General features: G+C 43.3%; 1 protein-coding gene across 4 annotated transcripts in view; it reads right to left on the bottom strand.

Moving 5' to 3' along the window:
• Nucleotides 1-22,189, bottom strand: part of ALDH18A1 (aldehyde dehydrogenase 18 family member A1) — a 42,475-nt gene extending 20,286 nt beyond the window's left edge. The window contains exons 1-7 of one of the 4 annotated variants that reach the window (XM_030334815.2): nt 21,964-22,189; nt 19,079-19,194; nt 10,017-10,231; nt 6,393-6,542; nt 6,198-6,302; nt 2,369-2,527; nt 1,865-1,955 (exon numbers count right to left, since the gene is read on the bottom strand). In XM_030334815.2, the coding sequence (XP_030190675.1) occupies nt 1,865-1,955; nt 2,369-2,527; nt 6,198-6,302; nt 6,393-6,542; nt 10,017-10,231; nt 19,079-19,166 (808 nt within the window). In that variant the 5' untranslated portion in view covers nt 19,167-19,194; nt 21,964-22,189. Of the gene's footprint in view, nt 1-1,864; nt 1,956-2,368; nt 2,528-6,197; nt 6,303-6,392; nt 6,543-10,016; nt 10,238-19,078; nt 19,195-21,963 lie in introns of all 4 variants that reach the window. The other 3 variants (XM_030334816.1, XM_030334814.1, XM_030334817.1) reach the window with 3 other exon arrangements.
• Between the last annotated feature and the right edge of the window lie 2,601 nt (nt 22,190-24,790).

Genomic DNA, 24,790 nt, shown 5'->3' with positions numbered 1-24,790 from the left:
GCAGGATTGCTATAAGGATTCAATAAATTGACATTTATAAAGCACCTAACACAGTATTTAAGCATAGTAGAAATTCAATATAAATCTGTTGAGGGGCGCCTGGATGGCTCAGTCAGTTGGGCGTCCGACTTCAGCTCAGGTCATGATCTCATGGTCCATGGGTTCGAGCCCTGCATTGGGCTCTGTGCTGTCAGTTCAGAGCCTGGAGCTTGCTTCGGATTCTGTGTCTCCCTCTCTCTCTGCCCCTCCCCCACTCATGCTCTGTCTCTATCAAAAAATGAATAAACGTTAAAAAAATTTTTTTTTTTTAAAAATGTGTTGATTAACTGAAAAGCCTTCATCTCCAGAGTGGCTCACTCTTACCCCAACCTAGCTGTTCCTGTCCTGAGATTTCAAATTTACAGTGGATAAACATGGTACCAAGATTTCTTATAGGTAAAAATACTGACATGCAAGTATGATATATCGAACTTCCCACATGGGCAGAAGACAGATCAACCCATCTATATCTGCCTCTGCTTCCGCTAGGCAGGCCCCCGCCCTTAATCTTGCACCACTAGAGTGTAAACTGGAAAACAAGTCCTGCCAAAGAAACCTGCCTTGGGTATGGGTTGGAAACTAAATAGGTTTTCCTGATCTCCTGGGAATGTAATGGTGGACTTTTGGGATCCTGTAGATTTGGCCTATTTTAGATACAGCTACCATATTCCTTATGGGTCAAAATGTAAAATGGACATAGCTTAGGAAAGTGAGAATAGTGAATGGAGAGTCAAATTGGAGCCAAGAGGGACCCTTCTTTGAGGAAGGGGACAGCAGAGAAAAACAGATTAACACATGAGACCACGGTGGCCCCATAGCTTGGAATTCTGCAGTGGCTCCCATTTAACGTGTCTCATGATTTATGTTACAAACTGAAAGTGATCAAAACCACAATGAAATAGCATTTCACACCCACTAGGATGGCTATAATGAAAAGGCAGATTATAAGGGTAAGTGTTGGCAAGGATGTGGAGAGACTAGAGCCCTCATATGGAGCTGGCAGGAATGTAAAATGATGCAGCTGCTTTGGAAACCAGTCTGGCACTTCTTCAAAAGGCTAAACACATACAGAATTACCAAATGATCAATTCTGCTCCTAGGTAAACAAAAAACATGTTCACACAAAAATGTGTACATGAATGTTCACAGCAGCATAATGTCTATCAACCGATGAATGGGTAAATACAACGTGGTGCACATACACAATGGAGTATTCTTTGAGAAGAAAAAGAAAAGGAATACTGACAGATGCTGTAACATCGACGAACCTTGAAAATATTATGCTAAGTGAAGAAAACCAGTCACCAAGGATCACATACTGACGATTCCACTAATGTAAAACATCCAGGATAGGCAAATCCACAGAGACAGAAAGTAGATGAGAGGCTGCCTAGGGCTGGAGAATTTGGGGGGAAGTGAGGAGTGATCACTGATGGGTATGGGGTGACACAATGTGGTGATAAAAATGTTCTAAACCTATTGTTAGGGTTGAGCCACTGTATGAATACACTAAAAATCAATGAACTAAGTCTTAAATAGGTGAACTATTGGTTTACTATGGTATGTGAATTATACCTGTATAAAGCTGTTCTAAAAAAACAAAAGTGCCTGGAAATGACAACATTTCAGCATTCAAACTGCATCTCCCAGACTCCCCCACCTTCTTTGAGCCATAAAAACCCTCTGTCAGACCATATGGCTCAGAAAATAAGGGTCTCTATTTTTAAAAAATCAGAAGGACTCAAACAAAGACGGGAATTCATGTGCTCACGCATTTAGTACTTAAAACAAAAGTTGGATAAAAGGAAAAGGCATTACTTTGTACCTTCTACATCTGAAAGAACAATCAAGAGGTCAGTTTTCATTTCCACAGCCAGACGGGCAGCCAGGCTATCATTATCTTTAACACTAATAACCTGGAATGCAGGTAAAAAGTCATTAAGTGAGTGAACTATGCAGTTCAAAAAGACATTCACAGAAGCACTCTGCTAGGTTCTGGCAGGCAAAGTTAATGATAGAATGCACAGATGACAGCTCTTGTAGGCCCCCTCTGTCTGCAAAACACTGCGCCTCCTGGCCACCCCACTTCCAAACATGCACCTGGCACACACAAGCCACGCTCATAGCACCATCCGAAATCACTACTGCACCTCACCCTGTTGAATGAGACCCCCTGACTTCAGAAGAGCTTATGCAGCCCCCGCTCCATGAGGCCAGCTTCTCTCCCAATCCTTCCATCTTGTTTATGCCAAACTTCCAGTGTTAGTACATGCAGCATAGCGTGGCGTTAGTCTCCAGCATGCTCAACCCTTAGGAATATTTTACCCACATTTACCCCCTGGAGATCACTATTGGGCTCAGCTGGGGGCACGACAGCATCATTTGTGTTGACAATGGGAACGATGTTCATTCGGAGGAGCTCATGAAGTGTCCCATTAAGGTTCCGGCGCTTCTGCTCATCATGGAAATCCAAGTTGGTCACCAAAATCTGAAAGTAATTAAATGCATCCAGAAATGCAGGAAGGAGGAAAATTACAAACTTCCTAGCAGCGACATACAAAAAATGCTAACAGGAGAGGAGTTAAACTCTAGATTTCTGGATCCCATACACATCGGAATGGAGCACACATCTTTGGACGCTCATCCAATTCTTTTAGAGATGGGAAAAATTAATCACTTGGGATATTAAAGGATGCTCAAGACTTCTTGTAAAAGTACTTCAATTCTCAGAGAGCTACTAAATCTTTTCCATTTACAGGATTAAGAAAATTAACCTATAAGGGGCACCTGGGTGGCTCAAGTCGGTTAAGCATCTGACTTCAGCTCAGGTCATGATCTCATGGTTTGTGAGTTCGAACCCCACATGGGGATCTGTGCTGACAGCTCAGAGCCTGGAGCCTGCTTTGGATTCTATGTCTCCCTCTCCCTCTCTGCCCCACTCCTGCTTGTACTCTGTCTCTCTCTATCAAAAATAAATAAACATTAAAAACAAATTAAAAAAAAATTAACCTGTGAACTTTATGGGGCACCTGGGAAGCTCAGTTAAGCATCTGACTCTTGATTTCAGCTCAGGTCACAATGTCATCATGGTTTGTGAGTTTGACTCCCACATCGGACTTTGTGCTGACAGCGTGGAGCCCGCTTGGGATTCTCTTGCTAGCCCTCTCTGCCTCTCCCCTGCTTGCACATGTGCATACTCTCTCTCAAAATAAATAAATAAACATTATAATTAATGTATGAATTCTAGAGAGATACACTTTGGGGGAAGTGATTAATTGCTAAAATATCTCTGTATCTAGCATCTGATTCAGGGGCTGGCCACAGAAGGCACTGAAATATTTGGTGAGTGAGTCAAAGAATGGTTTGCTCTGTTCGGAGAAGTGTATGAGACAAAATGGAATAGGCCTGTGTGGCCACTGTTGCTCGGCAACTGACCACTGGTGCCGTTAACACAGACTGTGTTTGAGCATGTGGGATTGGTCGGAGAGATTTATAGAGGTGAGTCTTCAGTCACAAACTGAAAGAAGAGCTGGATGTAACTTAGTTCAGCACAGGGGATGAGCATAAGGTGCTCAAAGGTACAGTGGCGAGCTGGGTATGGGGGTGGGCAGACAGCTCTGCTTCCTTGCTTACCTCAGAGTATTAGGCAATAGTTAGCAGGAGAGAAGGTAACTGAGAACAGCAGCAAGAAACTAATGGCAATAAGCCCTGAAACTCATAAATCAATGTTTCAATGAAATCCTTCAAATGTTTAAGGAAGAAGGGTTCTTGCAATGTAGGGCAGGTTGAAGAAGGAAAGGCTGCAGGCAGACTGTCAAGAGGTAAGGTACCCAAACAGTAACAGTGGGAATGGTTAAGCCCTGAGCTAGGGTCTGGCTATGGGAACTGAGAAGATAACAGCAGCCTTAATGACATATAAAATGTAGGTGAGGAAGATAAAATGGTAACATGACTAAAGGAAATAATTCACTCACTCAAAATTTGTTCAGTACTTTAGAAATGTCAGGCCCTTCATGAGCTGCTGAGCTAGAGAATAAAACTGTTGACGGTTTGGGGAAAGTGGAATGGGGCACATCTTTTGTAAGAATAGATCATGAACTCCTTTTCAGGAAAGTCCAGTCCTGCAGGAAAAACAGGACTGGGTCAAACAGAACATATAGATTCTAGCCATGCAGGTGAAAGGTCAAATGATAAAGTAAATGTGTGTAGGAGAGGCAAATAGGAGGTATAAAAGTCCAGTGAAAATACTTGTTGCTCAAATAGTTTAACAAAAAAGGGATAGAAGACAAGAGCCCTAAAGAGAGAAAAGTATGTCTGTGGAGAAGGGCAGTCTGTTAAGATGCACATTAATTTCATTTCTATGAAGAAAAAATAAGCTGCTGTACTTAAGTCTTTAACGTGACAAACAACTTAGTGGAGATTTCGAAAAGCCACTGATAATGGTCTTTACAACAGGATTACTAAAGACAACAAGAAACCATAGGAGAAAGTACAAAGGGCAAAGATTTCTTGCAGTAAGATCCCCAGGGAAGGCAAACATGTGACAGAGAAGGGCCCATGGATGGATGCCTGCTGGAATGGAGGGGACAGAACTCTTCCACATCAATGTTAATGGAAGCCATGGCTGACATGCAGTGACTTTTAAAGCTACTTTCATTACAACAAACCAAAAAACCTGAAAAACCATCATACATGGGAAAAAATAAAAGCACAGATCCTAGACCTAAGTTTCCTCATCTGGCCCCAGGCACTTATAAAAAACATTAAAGACTGAAACTGTCATTGGATTGTGGAAAAGAGAGCTGACAATAATGGGTGACAGAAATGAAGATTTCTATTGTATTCATACTAACAGGAAAAAAAAAATCTAAGACAGTGGGGTCCTCAGCTATAGGCAACAGGTGGACAAGTCCATGACTTTCTGTTTCAGTTCACTTCACTCAAGGACATTCTGGCACAATACCACAACATCACTGTGGATAACACTGTGAAGATTATGGAGAAAGAGAAGAGCAGCAGGAAATGAAAGAGCAAAACCTGAGAGGATATATACATATAACATCACCTATGTCAAATAACATCTGTGTAAATGTGGGATCAGAGGCAGCAAAGGTGTCTAAAGATAATAACTTGGGGAGTTCAATTTTTTCAGTTGTTTTGTGAAGTGACTATTAGCTGCTTTGTAACATTTACATGTTTCTAGTGTGTAGTTGTAGCTGCTTTGTAACATTTACATGTTTCTAGTGTGTAGTTGTATTGATGACTAAAAATACAATTGAAAAAGTACAATGTGGAAAGAAGGCTCTAGAACATTTGGAGCAACCACTAAAAATGTAGAAGTTCCATAAGGACTGGAACCATGGTTGATTTGTTCACCACAGTATCCCCAATGCCTAGCATACTTTTTGGTACACTGTAAGTGCTCAACAAATATTTGCTGAATGAATGAAAACCCACCAAAAGCATCTTTCTTTCCTTCAGTGCTTATTAGAAATTTATTGTAGAAGGCAACCAGGTGCAAAGAGAGGCAAGCCACCTGAAGTCAAAGAAGCCCATGAAATAAAGACATCTAACTTTTCTGTCTTCAGGAAAAGTATAAGCACTTAGAGTAGTAGCTAGAAGAATTATCAGTATAGGGGCGCCTGGGTAGCTCAGTCGGTTAGGCATCTGACTTCGGTTCAGGTCATGATCTTGTGGTTAGGGAGTTTGAGTCCCATGATGGGCTCTGTGCTGACAGCTCGGAGCCTGGAGCCTGCTTCTGATTGATTCTGTCTCCCTCTCTCTCTGCCCTTCCCCTGCTCACTCTCTCTCAAAAATGAATAAAAAACATTAAAAAAAAGAATTATTAGTACCATAACAAGTACTAATAATTACTGAGAATGACACTACATTAAATGCTTTCCATGTGATTTTCTCATTGACTTTTCCCAAAAACCCTCTCAAGTAGGCACTGATATTATCTTCTTTTTTCATATGAGGAGACTGAAGCACAAAAAAGTTAGACCAAAAGACTTTCTCCAGGTTTCCCAACTAACAAGTGATGGAGTTAAGACTGTATCTTGGCAGTCTGGCTCTAGAGCCCCCCGCTCATCACCCTCTTGCTCCACAGCAATCACTCTCACGGGCCCCACACCTCTCTAAAAAGGTGAGTCTCTCACCTGGGCGGCACAGATGCTGTACTGGGTAAACATGGCCTCATACAAGGCCATCAGCCCACTCTGTCCAGCGGCTGCACAGGCTCGTGCTTCTAAGACTGGAATTGCCTGTAACACACAAAGAGATATGGTGTGACTGGGAGTGAGGGAAGGAGGCCTGCGGACCCCTGTTACAGGGTGTGGGGAAGCACCACTCACCATCTCTTTCAACTGGTTCTGCCCTGAGTGCAGGGCCTGCCGCACGCTCTGAGACAGAAGGATCTCATGGCGCAAGCGTTGCTTGCCAAAGGCCACGGCTCCACTGGTCACCAGCATCATCTCTCGGCCTTGATTCTGTAGCACTGACACCTGACATCGACGAAGGAAAAGGCACCACAAATCACTGTTATCATCTCCTTCCTCTCTTCAGACAGGTAGAGTCTACCTCACCGGCACAAGAGACTCAGGTAGGGTAGACAGACAATTGGGTGGATCCCAGATGCTGGCTTATGGACCAGCTGGGCTGGCTGTGGAAGAATCACCCAGGTTGTTTGGTAAAAATACAGATTCCTACATGCTGCCTCAAATCTGATGAGGAGGTAGCAGAGATCAGAAATTTTTTAATAAGGAGATTCTGGTGTGCAGGCAGATTTGACATCCACAGAACTTGATGGTATCTGTTGGAATCTATAATGCAGAAGGCCTAGTTGTTCCAGAAAAAGAAGTCTAAGAATTGCAGTGTAAACTTAGCAAATGGCTTCTTAGGTTCTAAGGTATAACCTGGGAGATTGAGGCTCTTTCTGTCGTATGTTGATCCCTGAGTCCCCTTGGGCTAAACCAGGGACAGATGCTGACCTTGTCCTGCTTTGTCTATCTAGAACTAGCTGTGGTCACTTTGTTCCCTACTTTGGACAGATCTACATTGAAAGAATCAAAGATTCAAGCTGCAAATAGAGTCCATATTCCTAACATGTCCATTCTTCCTGATGTTTGAGCCCTATAAGCTGGCTCAGAAACTCACAAACACCTGTGATAAACCATGATTATAAAAAATAACTTTTTATAGTAGAAAATTTCATACTTAACTATAGTGGTAAAAACAGTTTTATAAATCCCCATGTACCCATCACCTAGCTTCAACAACTATTTCTCAGGGCAATTTCCCACTCTCTAGTACTGCCTTTACAGGTAGCCTCCCCATTATTTTAATACAAACAAATCCCAGGCCCTATATTATTTCATCTATAAATATTTCAGCAGTACTGTAATTGCTAAAAGACAGGGAATATATATGCATAGCCTTCCCCCCCCCCCAAAAAAAAACACTGTCACCTAAAACATTTCAATTAACTCTTTAATATAAAAGATCCAGGGGTGCCTGGGTGGCTCAGTCGGTTAAGCGTCCAACTCTTGGTTTTAGCTCAGGTCATGATCTCACAGTTTGTAAGTTTGAGCCCCACATTGGGCTCTGTGCTGACAGCATGGAGCCTGCTTGGGATTCTATCTCCCTCTCTCTCTGTCCCTCCCCTCTGCCTCTCTATCCCTGTTTCTCAAAAATAAATAAACATTAAGGAAATACATATATATAAAAGATCTGATCAGTGTTCACATTGACCCAATTTTTTTAGCTTGTCAAATGACTGAGGGGACCAGAGATGGGAAGTTCAAACGAGAGTGTAGTTATTCTTGAGGCCTCCTAGGAGAGTTGGTACTAAGCCTGAGCCTTCATGAGTGGTAGGATTTGCACCAACAGAGGGGAAATGTTCCCTGCTGCTAAGTGCACAGTGTGAGTGGTGCCTATGGAGTTGTGTGATTCTAAGGAAGGGGAGGCTCTATGAGTGAATTCCAGGTGGGGGACAAGGACAGGAATGAGTACGTCATGTTGGTGGGCCAGAGAGGAAGTAAGCCTGAAAGTGGTGGTGGTCTCACCAGGGAGAATGGGAAATGAAGTGGATCATTTCATTAGGCAAGAAGCCATGTAGAGGAATTGTGGTGGTCTCCAAAGCAGACTGAAGATATTGTGCAGAGGAGAAACTTGATGAAAACAGTGGGAAGACTCCAGTAATGATTTGCTTAGGTCGCCAGATACCCACAGACCTCATGGAAGGGCTTTCTAGATCAGGGCACTACTAATATGCAGAGTCAACTGTCTTATCCAAGGCATCTGACCATGACAGACAGACTCAGGAGCCAACAAAGTGGCCTCCACTGGCTGGCCAAAGATTGCAAGATAAGAACATCAATAAAGGTTTGGGCCCACTTGCTTGATTACTTACTGCCTTGAACAATCACCTAAGTGCTTTGGAAGTCCTGATTCTGGCTCCCCAAGGGCAGAGATAACAGTTACATGTCTGTGAAGTCTCTCACAATGTAGCCTTTTTATACATATCTGTTCAACTGAATTGATCTGATGGACTAGATCTGAGAGGCTGACTTGATAAAACTGCTTAATACAAAAAATATTGAAAAGAAAATTCCATCAAGTTTTAGTTAGCAGTCACCAACTCATCAGAGAAATTGTTTTTTAAAAACTAAAAATAGGGTCATGGAGGACACAGTTGAGTTACAGACAGAATGAAAAAGACCTAGTTTTATCTCCGTAATGCCTGGATGTCTGGTTTTTGACTCTCGGTCAGGAGCTGGCAAACTATATGCAGCAAGTCAAATCTCACCTGCACCTGGTTTTGTAAATAAACTTTTTACTAGAACACAGCTATGTCCATTCATTTACATATTGTCTATGGTTGCTTTTGTGCTACAATGGTAGAGACATGTATTTGAGACAGAGACCATCTGGCCTACAAAGCCTAAAATGTTTACTATCTGGCCTTCTGTAGAAAAAGTTTCCTATAGAAAAGTTTACTGATACCTGCTCTTGGCAAAGATAGGTAGTGGATCTGCAATGTGATGTTTAAAGTCTAAAAGTCCCATGTCGACCCCTAAGGTCAGTTTCTTTACTGATAGTCTACAGTCAGCCTGGCTTATTGGCATAGTCAGTGGGACATAAAATCCCCAATGGAAACTTCTGCTTGGAGCCCTTCCAAAGGTTAAGTAAGATTCCCTGTATAAAGATCTCTTTGTGATTTGATGTGAGACAGACTGTGCAAATAAATACCTTGGGGGGCTTGTGCACAGATGTCTCTTGGACACCCGATGCTTGCTTGTACTCTCTCTCTCTTGCTGCCTTATATCCTTTGCCTTTAAATGAAAGTCTTACGTGGGTATCTCTGTGGAGTTTGATAAGTCTTTTCAAATATCTGAACTTGGAAAATCTTTGCAATGATAGCTCATATTTATTTCAATATTATTGGCCTAATTAAAAAATAAAAGGCTTAGCAAAACAGGAACAAAAAAAAAGCTTAGCAAAACAGAACAAAAAAAGCTCAACATCCATCTGGATACTCAACCCTGACTACATGTTAGTCACCCAGGGAACTTTAAAAATCCAGGTGCTTGAGCCCCACCCCAGAGACTGAGCGTGAAGCCAGGCCCCTTAGACAATTTTAATGTGCAGGCAGAATTAAGAATTACTGACATGTACAGCTCCTTATCACTAAGAAGCCTGAGGCCATGAAATGCATGAAATCAACTTTACTCCTTGACATCCCCCTTTTCTTGCCCTGGGATGTTGGGTCCACTGGTATCTTCACTGGCAAAGGGAGTTTTCAGATTGTGTTAAATCTATTACACTCAGAGTACTTTTACAAACTGATAAACCTGAACTGATGGTTAGGGTGGGTTGGGAATAAAGTCAGGGTTGAAAAAGACAAACAAAACTGAACTGAGAGCTTAAAAACTCCATTATTATTTTTGTTCATGAGAATTTTCCATTTTGGCAATTACCTGCTCAACAATAGATGCCAGGCGCCCCAGTGCAAGGCCACACTCATCCCCCCGGGTTACTACGGCACTTCCAAGTTTCACCACGATTCTCTTGGCATGCTTCAGCTCACTGCGGTGGGCAAAAGACTTGCCATGTGTACGACTGAGGGGGACAGTGATAAAGGGGATGTTGCTCCAAGAACGAACATGTCTGATGGCTGAAGGCTGGACACGGTCTGTAGCTCCCAAAGTCAAATGCGAGCAAAAAGAGAAATGTATAACTTCTCATTAAAAAGATAAATATACAATATTAATCAGTTTAGCCAAAAAAATAGCTTTATCATTCTTGATGGAGTAAAATCAGTATATCAAAAGACAGTATATCCAGCATGTTCTTATTCCAGTATTGTGTGGAGTTTACACCCAGTACAGGTCCCAGATACACTCAAACACCGTGAAGAGTTCAAACAAAACAATCTTTCCTGAAGACATGTTGGCAAAATGTATCAAAAGTCTTAAAAATGTTCACATCTTTTGATGCAGTAATTCTAAGTTCAAAAATTTATTCTGGGGTCCCTGGGTGGCTTAGTTGAGCGTCCGACTTTGGCTCAGGTCATGATCTCACCACTTGTGAGATCGAGCCCTGTGTTGGGCTCTGTGCTGACAGCTCACAGACCGGAGCCTGCTTCGGATTCTGCGTCCCGCTCTCTCTCTGCCCCTCCTTCGCTCATGCTCTCTCTCTCTCTCAAGAATAAATAAAACATTAAAAAAAATTTTTTTTAATTTATTCTAAGAGACCAACTGGAGATGGAGACAGATTAATCACAAGCCTGTTCATCAGTGTTATACATAATAGGAAAAATCACAAGTGGAGTAAACACCAAAAAAAGTCAGGATTAATGAACTTTGTAAGAATTTGTAATAACATAGGAAAACGCTCATGATACGTTAGTTCCCCCTACGTGTCTAAATGCATGGAAAAAAGATGAAAATAAATCAAAACGTTAATGTTTTTATTTTTTATTGAATTACAGGTGATTTTAATTTTCTTCCTAATTCTTATCTATGTCTTTCAAATTTAAGCAACAAAACACATTGCTTTCATCATCAGGGAAAAAAAAGCATGCTTTTAAAGAAATCACACCATTATAAAAAAGAGAGTGAGCCTGACTAGCAAAGACATTAAAGAACAAAGTAACTGGTACTGGCACAAAAACAGACACTCAGATCAATGGAACAGAATAGAGAACCCAGAAATGGACCCACAAACGTCTGGCCAACTAATCTTTGACAACGCAGGAAAGAATATCCAGTGGAATAAAGACAGTCACTTCAGCAAGTGGTGCTGGGAAAACTGGACAGTGACAGGCAGAAGAATGAACCTGGACCACTTTCTTACACCACAGACAAAATGTGATGGAAGACCTAAACGTAAGACAGGAAGTCATCAAAATCCTCGAGGGGAAAGCAGGCAAAAACCTCTTTGACCTTGGCCGCAGCAACTTGCTACTCAACACGTCTCTGGAGGCAAGGGAAACAAAAGGAAAAATGAACTATTGGGACCTCATTAAAATAAAAAGCTTCTACACAGCAAAGGAAACAATCAGTAAAACTAAACAGCAACCGACAGAATGGGAGAAGATATTTACAGATGACACATCAGATAAAGGGTTAGTATCCAAAATCTATAAAGAACTTATCAAAGTCAATACCCAAAAAAACAAATGATCCAGTGAAGAAATCGGCAAAAGACATGAATAGACACTTCTCCAAAGAAGACATCCAGATGGCCAACCGACACATGAAAAATGCTCAACATCACTCATCATCAGGGAAATACAAAGCAAAACCACAATGAGATACCAACTCACACCTGTCAGAATGGCTAAAATGAACAACTCAGGAAACAACAGATGTTGGTGAGGATGTGGAGAAAGGGGAACCCTCTTGCACTGTTGGTGGGAATGCAAACTAGTGCTACCACTCTGGAAAAGAGTGTGGAGGTTTCTCAAAAAATTGAAAACAGAACACTACAACCCAGCAACTGCACTACTAGGTACTTATCCAAGGGATACAGGTATGCTGTTTGAAAGGGGCACATGCACCCCAATGTTTAGAGCAGCACTATCAAGAATAGCCAAAGTATGGAAAGAGCCCAAATGTCCATCGATGGATGAATGGATAAAGAAGAAATGGTGTGTGTGTGTGTGTGTGTGTATATATATATATACACACACACACACACACACACATACACAATGGAGTATTACTTGGCAATCAAAAAGAATGAAATCTTGCCATTTATAACTGCATGGCTGGAACTAGAGGGTATTATGCTAAGCAAAATTAGTCAGAGAAAGACAAATATCATATGGTTTCACTCATATGAGGACTTTAAGATATGAAACAGGGAAGGGAAACAAAAATAATACAAAAACAGGGAGGGGGACAAAACATAAGAGACTCTTAAATATGGAGAACAAAGAGGGTTACTGGAGGGGTTGTGGAAGGGGGGACAGGTTAAATGGGTAAGGGGCATCAAGGAATCTACTCCTGAAATCATTGCTGCACTATATGCTAATTACTTGGATGTAAATTAAAGAATAAACAAATTAAAAAAAAAAGAACAAAGTAATTGGTATGAGTGGTAAAAAATCATAACCAATCCACCTATAAATTTTCTCTCCGACATGGTAGCCTGATTTTAGGTGTCTATAACAATGATTAAAAAACCTGACAGCTTTCTAAAGGACAAGGAGTGTTGGAGTCAGACTTTCAATCCCTTTGGATATCCACTTCTAAGCAATCCTTTCCTGATACTTTCTTCTTGCAACACTACACAGGATTTCTAAGGAAGCAAATATTGCACACACACATACACACAAACATACACACACACACTCACATATATTGCATAAAGTCAAAAAAGTAAAGCAGTAAGAGCTGAATGGCAAGCACTGAATCCCTTCCCCACTTCTCACAGATGTAACTCCTCCTCCTGGCTGCTTAATAATTACCCATTAGCCCTTTCTCTCACAAATTAAGAGACTTTGAGCAGAGCACCGCCACCAGTCAAAAAACTATGTTTCCCAAACTTTCTTGTACAGCTAGACATTGCCATGTGACTAAGTTCTGGTTAATGAGATACATATGAAAATGTTATGGGGATTTCTAGAAATTTCCTTCAAAAGAGAAGTGCTTCCTTCTTCCCTTCATCCATCCAGCTGCTTAGAACACGGGTATGAGGCTGGAGCTCCAACATAATTTTAGGCTGTAAGGAAAACATCAAGAACTTTGGAGTAACTAAAAAGGAGGAGTGTGGATGCCTAATGATTTCACAGAGCTATTCTGAAAGCCCTGGACTGCCTCCCTTCTTAGAGAACCTCAGGTTCCTTTCAAAAGAGAGAGGGATGCCTGGCTGGCACAGTTGGTAGAGCATATGACTCTTGATCTCGAGGTTCTAAGTTTGAGCCCCACGTTGGGTGTAGACATTACTTAAAAATAAAAATCTTTAGGGGTGCCTGGGTGGGTCAGTTGGTTAAGCATCTGGCTCTTGACTTCAGCTCAGGTCATGATCTCATGGTTCATGAGTCTGAGGTCCACATTGGGCTCTGTGCTGGCAGTGCAGAGCCTACTTGGGATTCTCGCTCTCCTCTTTCTGCACCCCGCCCCCCAAAATAAATAAATACACTTAAAAAAAACCTTTAAAAAAAAAGAGTGAGAAACAGACTTCTATCCTGTTTGAGCCATTTTAATTTTGGATTTTCTATTATGCACACCTGACCTAACTGTAACTGATACAGAAGAATGAGTGCACAGGCAGAAAGGCAAATGAAGCCTTGCTGATGGATGGTCTTACTCACAGCAAATGGACATTCTCTTGGTGGGACTCCTTGATTACAAGAAGGAAGTCAAGATGAGTAATAGAGGTCCTCAACAGGACTAAACTTTACGTACTTCCTCCTCAAAGAGTTCTCTATGTGTCATTACACGCAATTCATAAAAATTTGAACGAATTACTATAGTAATCATTCCAAGCCACTTTTTGGACCATTCTAAAATGGTACTATTGCAAAGTAACTTACTCCACTCGAATCAACCATTATCGCCCTCCTTTACATTGACATATTTCCCAGATATCTCTAGACCCACTACCTCTAACTCCTGACCACTAACTTCTCTAACTATAATGTGACTTCTATCATTTTCTCTATGCTGTAACAATGGTGGGTAAAGTGTGCAGAATCTTATTCTCGCGTACCAGAAGATCATGTGTGTTCTCCTCCCCTCTGCTTCCTTCACACACAAATCTTAGAATGAACATTTTTAATGAAGCAGTAAAGAGTCCTTTTTTGTGTCTCTTAAATTACCATTTTTTTTTTTTTTAATTTTTTTTTTTCAACGTTTATTTATTTTTGGGACAGAGAGAGACAGAGCATGAACGGGGGAGGGCCAGAGAGAGAGGGAGACACAGAATCGGAAGCAGGCTCCAGGCTCTGAGCCACCAGCCCAGAGCCCGACGCGGGGCTCGAACTCACGGACCGAGAGATCGTGACCTGGCTGAAGTCGGACGCTTAACCGACTGCGCCACCCAGGCGCCCCTTAAATTACCATTTTTAAAAGTGATTATGCTTCAGCTTTGTGGAGATACAAGATGATATGGTCTTTTTTTTTTTTTTAAAGAACTTTTTTTTAACGTTTATTTATTTTTGAGACAGAGAGAGACAGAGCATGAACGGGGGAGGGTCAGAGAGAGAGGGAGACACAGAATCTGAAACAGGCTCCAGGCTGAGCAGTCAGCACAGAGCCCGACGCGGAGCTCGAACTCACGGACCGCGAGTTCGTGACCTGAGCCAAAGTCGGATGCTTAACCGACTGAGCCACCCAGGCGCCCCAATATGGTCTTTTTTCACAACAGCTTGCAGTCTAGTTCCTGGCACAAAGCTGCTCACTAGGTCCATCCTCTGGGATAGAACTGGGACTCGGCACTTTACTGGACTCACAGGTGAGTTGTCTCTTCCTGCTGTGGGAGTCCCAGGGACTGCAGGGCTGGTTTGTGTTGGGGCTAAGTTCTGTGGAGAGTTCCCTTTTTTCACTGAGTTCACCAATACAGGTACTGTGGCTCAGTTTCCAGGGATATTATCACAAGCAACATATACATCTAGGTTTAAGCTTAAAAGTTGTACACATAATAATTCTGGCCTCAATGACTTATAGACAGGGGATGGTAGAGGGAGAGACTTACTCCTCTTCAGTGTGGATCTGGGATCATTAGCGACTATTTACAAAGCTCTGGGCTACACCCAAGTATCATGCAACCCTTTGATAGCTATCAGGACTAGGACTGATAGCCATTTTTCTTTCCTGTCCCTGAAGAGCTTATCGGGTCCTGGAGAGTGCTGAGCATGGGTGGGGCAGCGTAAGAGGGTACCTTAGGGACACAGGTAGTGACAAGCTTGTCAGTCCAGGTGATCAAATGGCAGAAACCAATCACAATCTAGCAGACCAGGTTAGCATGAAAAAGGTTCCTGACCCACAATCTTTATCAGCAGAGATACCAGCACACCTTGGTGCCAGGCGGTCAAGGGTCATTCTGGCTGCAGCCAAGTGGGTCACAGCCGATCAGAGCTGACAAGGTTCAACAAGAGGAAACAACTATGAATAAGGTTTCAAGCACATCCAGACAAGCTCAGTCACATCCAGTGGATTCTAGCACCAGGGACAGTTTTGTGGGATCCAGGGCTTTTTGGGTTTCCTGTTCAGCAATGCTTGTACCCTGCCAGATTGACCCTACCCTTCCTGGGGGCATTTTTTATGTTCTAGAGTATCACACTTTTTAGCGTCCATACTGAGGACCACGAAGGCCTTGATTAGTTAGAAAAAAATCTAAGATTACCCTGGATGGGTAATCTCTTCCCATCTTCTAAGGAACCTTTAGGGCCCTAGGTTCCTCAGAAAAGCCATCTCCTCCTGGTTAGAATGAGGGGATAGAGTGTGTGTGTGTGTGTGTGTGTGTGTGTGTGTGTGTACATGTGTCTGGAGTGGGGTGAGAAGAAAGTTGTCCATATTCCTCAAAAGTGCCACACACCATACACCAAGGGAAGAGAAGTAAGCTACCCTTTCAGCATTATGCACTGATGCTCAGCAATCAATGAGCCTGTGTTCCAGGCCTGAACAAGAGGGGACCCTGATAGGATTTCTATCTCCCTTCCTGGCCTTCCATTTCCTTCTGTGTTTACATGTACATACTTTCTAACTTTGCTTTTCTTATATCTTTTCTGCTCTTCTGCTTATCATGTCAGTGAACACCAGGCTCCAGAATCCAGAAAAATCTGGACACAAAATTGAAAAATCTAGGGAAAAGATCAGAAAGTGCCTCTTTCTGTGAATGAGACCAATGAGAATAAGCAATAGTAAAAACTATAAAAATACTGAATATTTAGTATATACAGAGAATTGTGTTAGGTATTCACACACCTTTTACAGAGGCAGAGGATATATAAAAGGACGAGTATAGGTTCTGGAGCTAGACTGACTGGATTGGAATCTCAACCCTTGTGCTTATTTGCCATTACCTTACCTGTTGTAGGGGATAAAACAACTTGATGCATGAACAAAAACTGGCACAAAATAAAGACTCCATAAATATTAGCTGGTATTATAAAAAAAAAGGTGTCAGCTATTGTTATCAGCATCACACTGAATTCTCATGAGTTAAGTATTATTACGAGTTAGTTGTTAGTATTATCACTCATTTTATAAGTAAGGAAACTGAGGCCCAGAGAAGCTGAGTAACTTGTTAACATTACCAGACTGCAAAAATGGCCACAATACCTTAAAGCTTCTCCCATCAACAGATGGATTCTGTTTTCCCATCCTCTGACTCTGGGCCAGCACTATGACTTGTGTTGACTACTACAATGTAGCAGAAGTAACACTGCATAAATTCTGAACTTAGGCCTCAAGAGGTCTTGTGGCTTCCCTGCATGTTCTACTTGGGAACCCTGAAAGCATCATATGAAGACGCCATATTTAGCCTGCTGGAGGATGAGAGGCCACATGGAACAGAGATGATTCATCATCCCAGCAGAGGCCACCCAGACCTCAACAATCAGACCTGAGCCAGTGAGTTCTGACACAGACACAGAACCACCCTGCAGCTGAGCCAGGCCCAACACAAAATTGTGACCTAAATCTACAGTTGTTTTATGCAACTAAGTTACTTAGTAAGTAAGTAGCACAGCTAGTTTTAAAACTCAGGGAACCTGGCTCTAGACCCTGATCCTTTATCCCTTATATTCTTCTTTATGTGAACGGGAAATAGAGGGTTTTTTCCTCTGGATAGTGATAAGTTTGATTAGTTGATAAGTATGACCTCTTACAATAAGATCTAGAGACAGATTACTGATAAGATTTACTTGATATCAGGGAAAACAGCCCCGCAAAACATGACAAATAGCTTTCCCACAAACGCTGCTGGAATCACTAGATGTCCACAGGCAAAACCATGAACGCTGACCTAAACCTTACACCTTCTACAAAAATTAACTCAAAATGGATCACACTCCTAAATGTAAAATGTAAAGCTATAGAACTTCTAGAAAAAACACAGGAGAAAATCTTCAGGATCGAGGGCTACACAAAGCTTAGACCTGACCCCAGACACACAATCAGTGAAAGAAAATACTGATAAATGGGACGTCATCAAAACAAAAAGACCTTTCCTTTGTGAAAGATCCTGTTGAAGGACTGAAACAACAAGCTATGTGTAAACTGGGAGAAAATCCTTCAAACCAAGGGTCTGCCAAGGACTAGTATCTAGACGGTAAAGGACTCCAAAATCTCAACAATAAAAAAACAATCTATTTAAAAATGAGAAAGAAACATTTCACTAGAGAGGATATAAAGACAGCCAACTAGCACAAGAGAAGATGTTCAACATCATTAGCCATTAGGGAAAAGCAAGTTAAAACCACACTGAAGGTATCCTTTCACACCTATCATGATGGCTAAAATCAAAGAATGACAACATCAAATGTTGGGGAAGATGAAGAGAAAGGGCACTGCTCATACGCTGCTGGGGTGAATGTAGACTGGTACAGCCGTTCTGCAAAAAGTGTTTGGTAGCTTCTTATAAAACTAAACATGCAACTACCATATGACCCAGCAATTGAACTCTTGGGCATTTATCTCAGAGAAATGCAAACTCTGTCCACACAAAATCCTGTACACAAATGCTCACAGCAGCCTTATTCATAACAGTCAAAACTGAAAACAACCAGATGCCCTTCAATGGATGAATAGTTACACTAACTGTGGTATACTCATATCATTAAATACTATTAAGTAATAAAAAAGAACCAACGTGGATGGCTCTCCAGAGAATTATGCGGAGTAAAAAAAATCCATCTCCAAAGATCACATACTGTATGACTTCACTTACATAACATTTTTTGAAATGACAAATTATAGTAATGGAGAATAATTAGTGATTGCCAGAGGTTAGGGATGGGGAGGAGGGGCATAGCTATAAAGAGAAATGTGAAGGATGTTGTGGTGGAAACATTCTTATATTGACTATATCAATGCCAATATCTGGGTTGAGATATTGGAAAAACATGTAAAGGGCATCAGGATCTCTCTGTATTAGTTCTTACAACAGCACATGAATCTATAATGGTCTGAAAATTCAAAACTTAGTTACAAAAAAAAAAAAAAGTAATGAACAAAAATAGCCTGTAGAAATTTTGGGGAGAACAACTACAGGTAACACCTTACTTGAAAAACTTTTAATTACTTAATCAGGCAGAAAAAACTACATAAAATTAATGTGTATAACTTAATGATTCTGTAGATAAGTATATACCGGTGAAACGATCACCACAATTAATGCCATAGAGCTATCACCTCCAAAAGTTTCACTTTATTGATAAGTACAAACACTTTCACCAGTAGGCTGCTTCCTTGCTTACTGTCTTTGCCCAATTCTGCCAAGTTACTTTTTTTTTTTTTCTCCTTTAAAACTTTGCTCGAAACACACTTCCAAACTTCCCATATATGTCTAAGTTTTCTATGGTACATACGAGATCTGGAGAGGGCTGTGGACTGGACCCAGGGCAGGAGACGCTGGCGGAAGGCCTGGAACCCAGAGCGGTAGACTTGACTCAACATGATGCGATGTGGTCACTGATCAAAGTATCTGTCGAAAGCAGTTTTAAAAAACATGAAAACGAAAATAAGACACAATTAATTTTATTTTCTTCCACTTCCTCATACTCTCAGAGCAAGAACTGGACTCTTCTCCTCCAACTCCTCTGTATCAGGGACACTCCCACCTGCTCTGTATGTAGAAAAGAGACAACAAATTGCTCCTTCCCAGGTCCCAACTCTATCCTTCCTTTCCTAGGACCTTAGTTTTTATGTAAGCAAATGAAAACTAATGATTATAAATGTTCGGAGTGACAAAAAGGTACATTGTTGCTGTATGGATACTTAATCTTCACTACAATTCCTACATGACTAGGGAGTCTTAAACAAAAAACAGATCTAACATCCAATCAGTGGCCTTCTCTACCTTCCTGCTATCACCTCCCAAAAGAACTCTGTAAACCACATATTTCAAATGTCTGCTTGACCCTAGCTGGCACAAGAAGAGGCTGGAAAGGCCAGAGGCTACTGCCATCTTTCTCCCTCCTGCCCACAGAAATCTAAAGCACACTCTTGCATCCCTGGGAGGGGGTGCCATGCCTGTGAATGACTGGCATTTCAAAAGACTACGGGCACATCTTGTGGAGGATGAGCACATGGCTAGAAAAAAACTTGAGCTGGGAATATGGTAGTTATGGATTATGGTTAGGGGCTCCCTCCTACATATACTCAGAGAATAAGTCACTCATTATTGCAGCTCTCATGCTAAAGAGAATTGCTGTTTTCAAAAGATAAGAAAGATACTGCATTCTCTTTGCTTGCAGGCTTCTTTTTAACTTTTGCTGTATAGATTGGATGGATTTTTTCCAACCCTCTTGAATATGTCTCAAAAGACCAGCAGTCAGCCCCATAGTAAAGTGAAACAAGGAGTGGCATGTGTTGCTCTACAATTTATACTGCCCAAAGGCACAGAAAGGGGAGAGAAGAGATTGGCAGGATACATCTACTGTAAAAGACAGGTCATCCAATAGGCATCAGAAAGTGCTAAGTGCTGTCTTTGTTGACTTCAGTTTGTGACAGTCTGGAAGATCCCAAGAGAAAATTATTTGCATAACACTGAGCATGACAAAAGCCCACGGTCTTGTGTGCTGCTTATATAAATCCCTTCAGTAATTGTTGCTAAACAATTATTTACATACAAATTCTCTAAGAGGAACACCAAACGAGTAAAATAATCAAACTGTGACACTAAAATTCTAGTTCCATCTCCTTCATGAAAACTTCCTCGGCAACCCTAGCATCTGAGGTTGGATATAATTCTACAGATCGGCTTGTAACTGCTTCATGTATTACTGTTGCTTTTCCCAACAGGATCATAAAGTTCTCACTGACAGCATGGTAAACTGTACAGGGAACATAGATTTTGGAGTCGGACAGATTTGGGTTCCAGCTCTGCACTTGCTAGCTGTGTGCCTTTTGGAAGGTTACTCACCTAGATTTCTAAGCCTCAGTTTCCTCTTTTGTAAATCAGGAACGGTAACAGTAAGGACCTCGTGGGATTACTGCGAGAATTAAATGAGACAATACGTGGAATGTGTGGGAGCAGCATATGCTCAACAAATGTCAGCTGTGCTCCTTCTTTTAGGCACTAAGGATGGCCTACCACTTCCTCTTTATTTCCTTCAGGATGTGTCATGGGCACAAGAATTCAATAAATATTCTGACAGACATAATCAGTAATTATACTGACTGTTTACCTCTCTCTTATCTAAGAGTAACTGAGAGCTCTGAATGTTCAAGGTCACTAACTTACTAGGTTCAGCGCTGACCTAAAACCAAGCCTTCCTGGCCTCTCCCCTGTAACACACGGCCTCTGACTGCAATGGATGCGCTCAACAAGCAGACAGCTGATTCCAGGGAGCAAAGGGTACGTTGTGTCTGTGTGTCTAGACTCCATGTCATCCATTGGAAAAAGTTTCCATGTTTTGACTCAGGACATTTCTCAAGTACCTCTTTTACTCGTTTTAAACAGAATGCCCTTATCTTACTGACTTAGAGAACTGAACTTTAGTCCCAACAAACTTCACCCAGGAACACGGGCTTGGTGTAAGGCTCACCACTTCAAGACAAAGACCCGGTGATACATCTCGCCCCCTAAGAGAGCAGGGGCGAATGATGCGGGGGGGCGGGGGGGGAGGCAAAGCGGGGGGAGGGAAGGGGGCGGGGAGTCTGGCGCGCCCTGGTGTGCCACACTGCAAAGGGCGGTCGTGAGCGAACTCCCCCGCTGCTGGGGGCCTGGTTTTGAAAGGGAGGGGGTGACGAAAGCCCAGGCGGGCCGCGGGGGACCGCACACGGAGGCCGCCGACAGTGGGCGTGTGGCCAATTACAAACCAGGGCACATCACCAGCAGCGAGGCAGGTGCACTGGAAGCTGGCTCCGGACTCGCGGAGCGAGAGGTGTCCCCCAAGCCTTCGGGCCTCCACTGAAGGAGCCCTCAGCTCCTCCGTGTGGCTGTACTCAAGGGCGGCCGCGGAGGTCGGGTGTCCCAAGCTCCTAAGACCCTAAGGCCTCCCCGCCCGGCCACCTGGGAGCGCCCCGGCGGCCAGCGCGCCCCGGGCTGCTCAGCCAGCCGCCATCGGTCGGCGCGCGCCCACACCCACACCCACTCGCCGGGTCGGCCTCCCGCCCGGCAGGAGCCCTCGCAGCCCCCGCGGGCCGGCGCGCACCCCTTTCCCCGCAGCGGGCCAGGCGCCGCATCAGGCCCCGCGGAGGCGCCGGCGTCGCGCCATCCCCGCCGCCATCCCCGCCGCCGAGTGCCTACCTCACAACCAGCACCCGACCCCGCCGCACGGCCGGCACTGCACTCCGGGCCGATTCTGGCGCCGGCTTACTCCCCTTTTGCTTCCGTCCACGTCCCGCAAGATGACGTTACGTCAGCGGCGGTGGAGTAAACGCAGGCCGCGGGGCCTCCGCTGCTGACGTGGGGCGAAGGGCCAAGCCGGAGCTACGCCGCGGCAATCGCGTAGGCGCCTTGGAGAATACGGTCTGCGCTCCACGTGGCGCGCCCCGCCCCGCCCCAAGGCCTCGGCAGACGCCGGGAGGCGGGGCTCCACATCTCCGGTGCACGTCCACGTCCCTTAGGGAACTGGGGAAGGGGCGGGGGGGCCCACGGGGCTTCCCAGGGAGGCGGGAAAGGAGCCTGACTCAGGTAGCTGCTGGTAGGTACCCGTAAGGAGTGTTTGTCAGAGTTGACCTCATCTCCCAAGCGCACCTTAAATAGGTTGGATCAACTCGCACATACCTGTATTTACAGAACCCACGCTCTTTTGCTGTTTAAATGCGAAAATGTCACTGTGATAAAATGACTTGCCCCCTAGTCGTTGGGGGTTTACCCAAGGGTCCCAGCCCAATTCTTGTTCAGCAAGGGCACTGGTGAAGTATTGCATTTAAAAAGTAGTAGTTAATCCCTGATAATTGGAACTATTCCAAAGACGAATGCGGATCTACCCTTAAAATTAGAGTTCAGCGTCTTCCTCTTTCCTATTTGCTGTGTTTTTGTCACAGGGTACGTTTTGTATAGACAAAGGTGTAGGGGCGGGGGGGGGGGTAGGGGCTGCACAGCACTTGACGCGAGGCCAGTAACAAGGAAGGCGTCTACCCCTTCTCCAGAACATTGCTGGGCCTCCTTATTCATTTCCTCATTCATTAAACATTACTTTAGGTGCGGCTGGGTAGTTCACTCAGTCCGTTAAGGATCGGATTTTGGCTCAGGTCATGATCTCCCTGTTGGTGGGTTTGAGCCCCGCGTCAGGCTCTGTGCTGACAGCTTAGAGCCTGGGGCCTGCTTCAGATTCTATGTCTCCCTCTATCTCTGCCCCATCCCTGCTCATGTGTGCTCTCTCTCTCAAAAATAAACATTAAAACAAAACAAAAAAAAATTGCCTACTTTATGTGCTAGGCATTAGCTAGACGTGGAGGCAGACATCCTCCCTTCCCTAGATGAGTTCAGTCTTTTTTTTTTTAATTTCTTTTTAAGTTTTAGTTTCTATATTTGAGAGAAAGAGAGCACGAGCAGGGGAGGGGCAGAGAGATGGAGACAGAATCTGAAGCAGGCTCCAGGCTCTGAGCTGTCAGCACAGAGCCTGTCGCAGGACTCTAACTCACAAGCAGTGATACCATGACCAGAGCTGAAGTCAGATGTGCAACGGACTGAGCCACCCAGGCGCCCTGATGAGTTTACAGCCTTATAGGAGAGACACATATGTTACCAAATGATTACAACACTGTGATTTGTGCTAGAGGAGGAGGTGCCCAGGGATTTCAGGCAAGGCTTTTAAAAGAGAGTGGACATTCAAATTATGCTTTGAAGGCTAAAAATGAAGTCGTTCACCTAGAAATGGGAAGCAGGATCATATGAGGAAGAGGGAATGCAATAAGCAAAGGCATGAGATGTCCTATGACAAGAGGCTGCAGGTGGGACATGACAGGAGAGGTGTTTGGTAGGGGCCACCTTGCAAAGGGATTTCTGTGCCATGCTAAAGAGCTTGAAACTTATCATCCCCAAAGATAGAGACCCATGACTTTTAAAGTACTGTATCGGCTGGGGCGCCCGGGTGGCTCAGTTGGTTAAGCATTCGACCCTGGCTCAGGTCTGATCTCATGGTTTGTGAGTTCGAGCCCCATGTCGAAGCTCAAAGCCTGGAGCCTGCTTCAGATTCTGTGTCTACTTCTCTCTCTGACCCTCCCCCACTCACACTCTGTGTGTGTCTCTCTCTCTCAAAAATAAACATTAAAAAAATAAAAAAAAATAAAGTACTGGAATGGCACAATGATGAGATCTGTGCGTCAGAAATCAGTAAAGGGGTAGAAGCAGAGAGGCCAGTTAGCTAGTGCAAAGGCCCAAGTAAGAAATGATGGCTGGCAAAAAGACTTCAGCAGTGGGCATGGGGAGCACAGATCAGGGAGAGCTGACAGCACTTACTACTTTAAAGTGGGGGGTGGTGTGAGAAGAGGAGGGATTCTTGCGAATCTAGTGGTGCTGCAGTACAGCAAGTTAGGAAATAGATGAGGGGAGTTCTTTGAGGTGAACAATGAGAACACTGAACATGGGTTAGGTTGTCAGCTCTTTGGGTTTGGAGTTGGGTGGAGGATACAAAAATAATAAAAGTGCTTTCTAGTAAGTTTCATCTGGCACTTCGAGTTTTAAGATTCTCACCATGAACTTAGAACAAATTAGGTAACTGTGGGTATAGCTATAGCCATTAAAAACAGTGGCCTTCTCCACTTGGGAAATCCTATTCTAGTTCTTTTAAACCACACATCACCTTATGGTAATTGCTTGTCTGCCTTCCCTGCTAGAATATAAGCTTTTGAGAGTAGAGAAGTATGTTGCCGGCACATAGACAATAAATATTTGATAAATGGATGAATGAATTTCTTTGGGCTTAGTTTTCTAAGCGTACAGATGCACTTCCTCCTACATTGGTAGTAACTGCTATGGGAACCTTGCCACTTTTCTCCAGGGAGGTAGGTTCCTTTCAGGGTACTTTGGAATGGGGCAAAATGATTAACCCATCAGAGATGGTGTTTACAATGAGCATTTTCTGCTCATGAAGTGGGACTTATTATATCTAAGTACATGCTTTATT

The sequence above is a fragment of the Lynx canadensis genome, chromosome D2, assembly GCF_007474595.2.
Source record: "Lynx canadensis isolate LIC74 chromosome D2, mLynCan4.pri.v2, whole genome shotgun sequence".
In the NCBI taxonomy this organism is placed as follows: domain Eukaryota; kingdom Metazoa; phylum Chordata; class Mammalia; order Carnivora; family Felidae; genus Lynx; species Lynx canadensis.
Note: the sequence above shows the minus strand (reverse complement) of the source record. Positions and strands in the feature narration are given on the sequence as shown.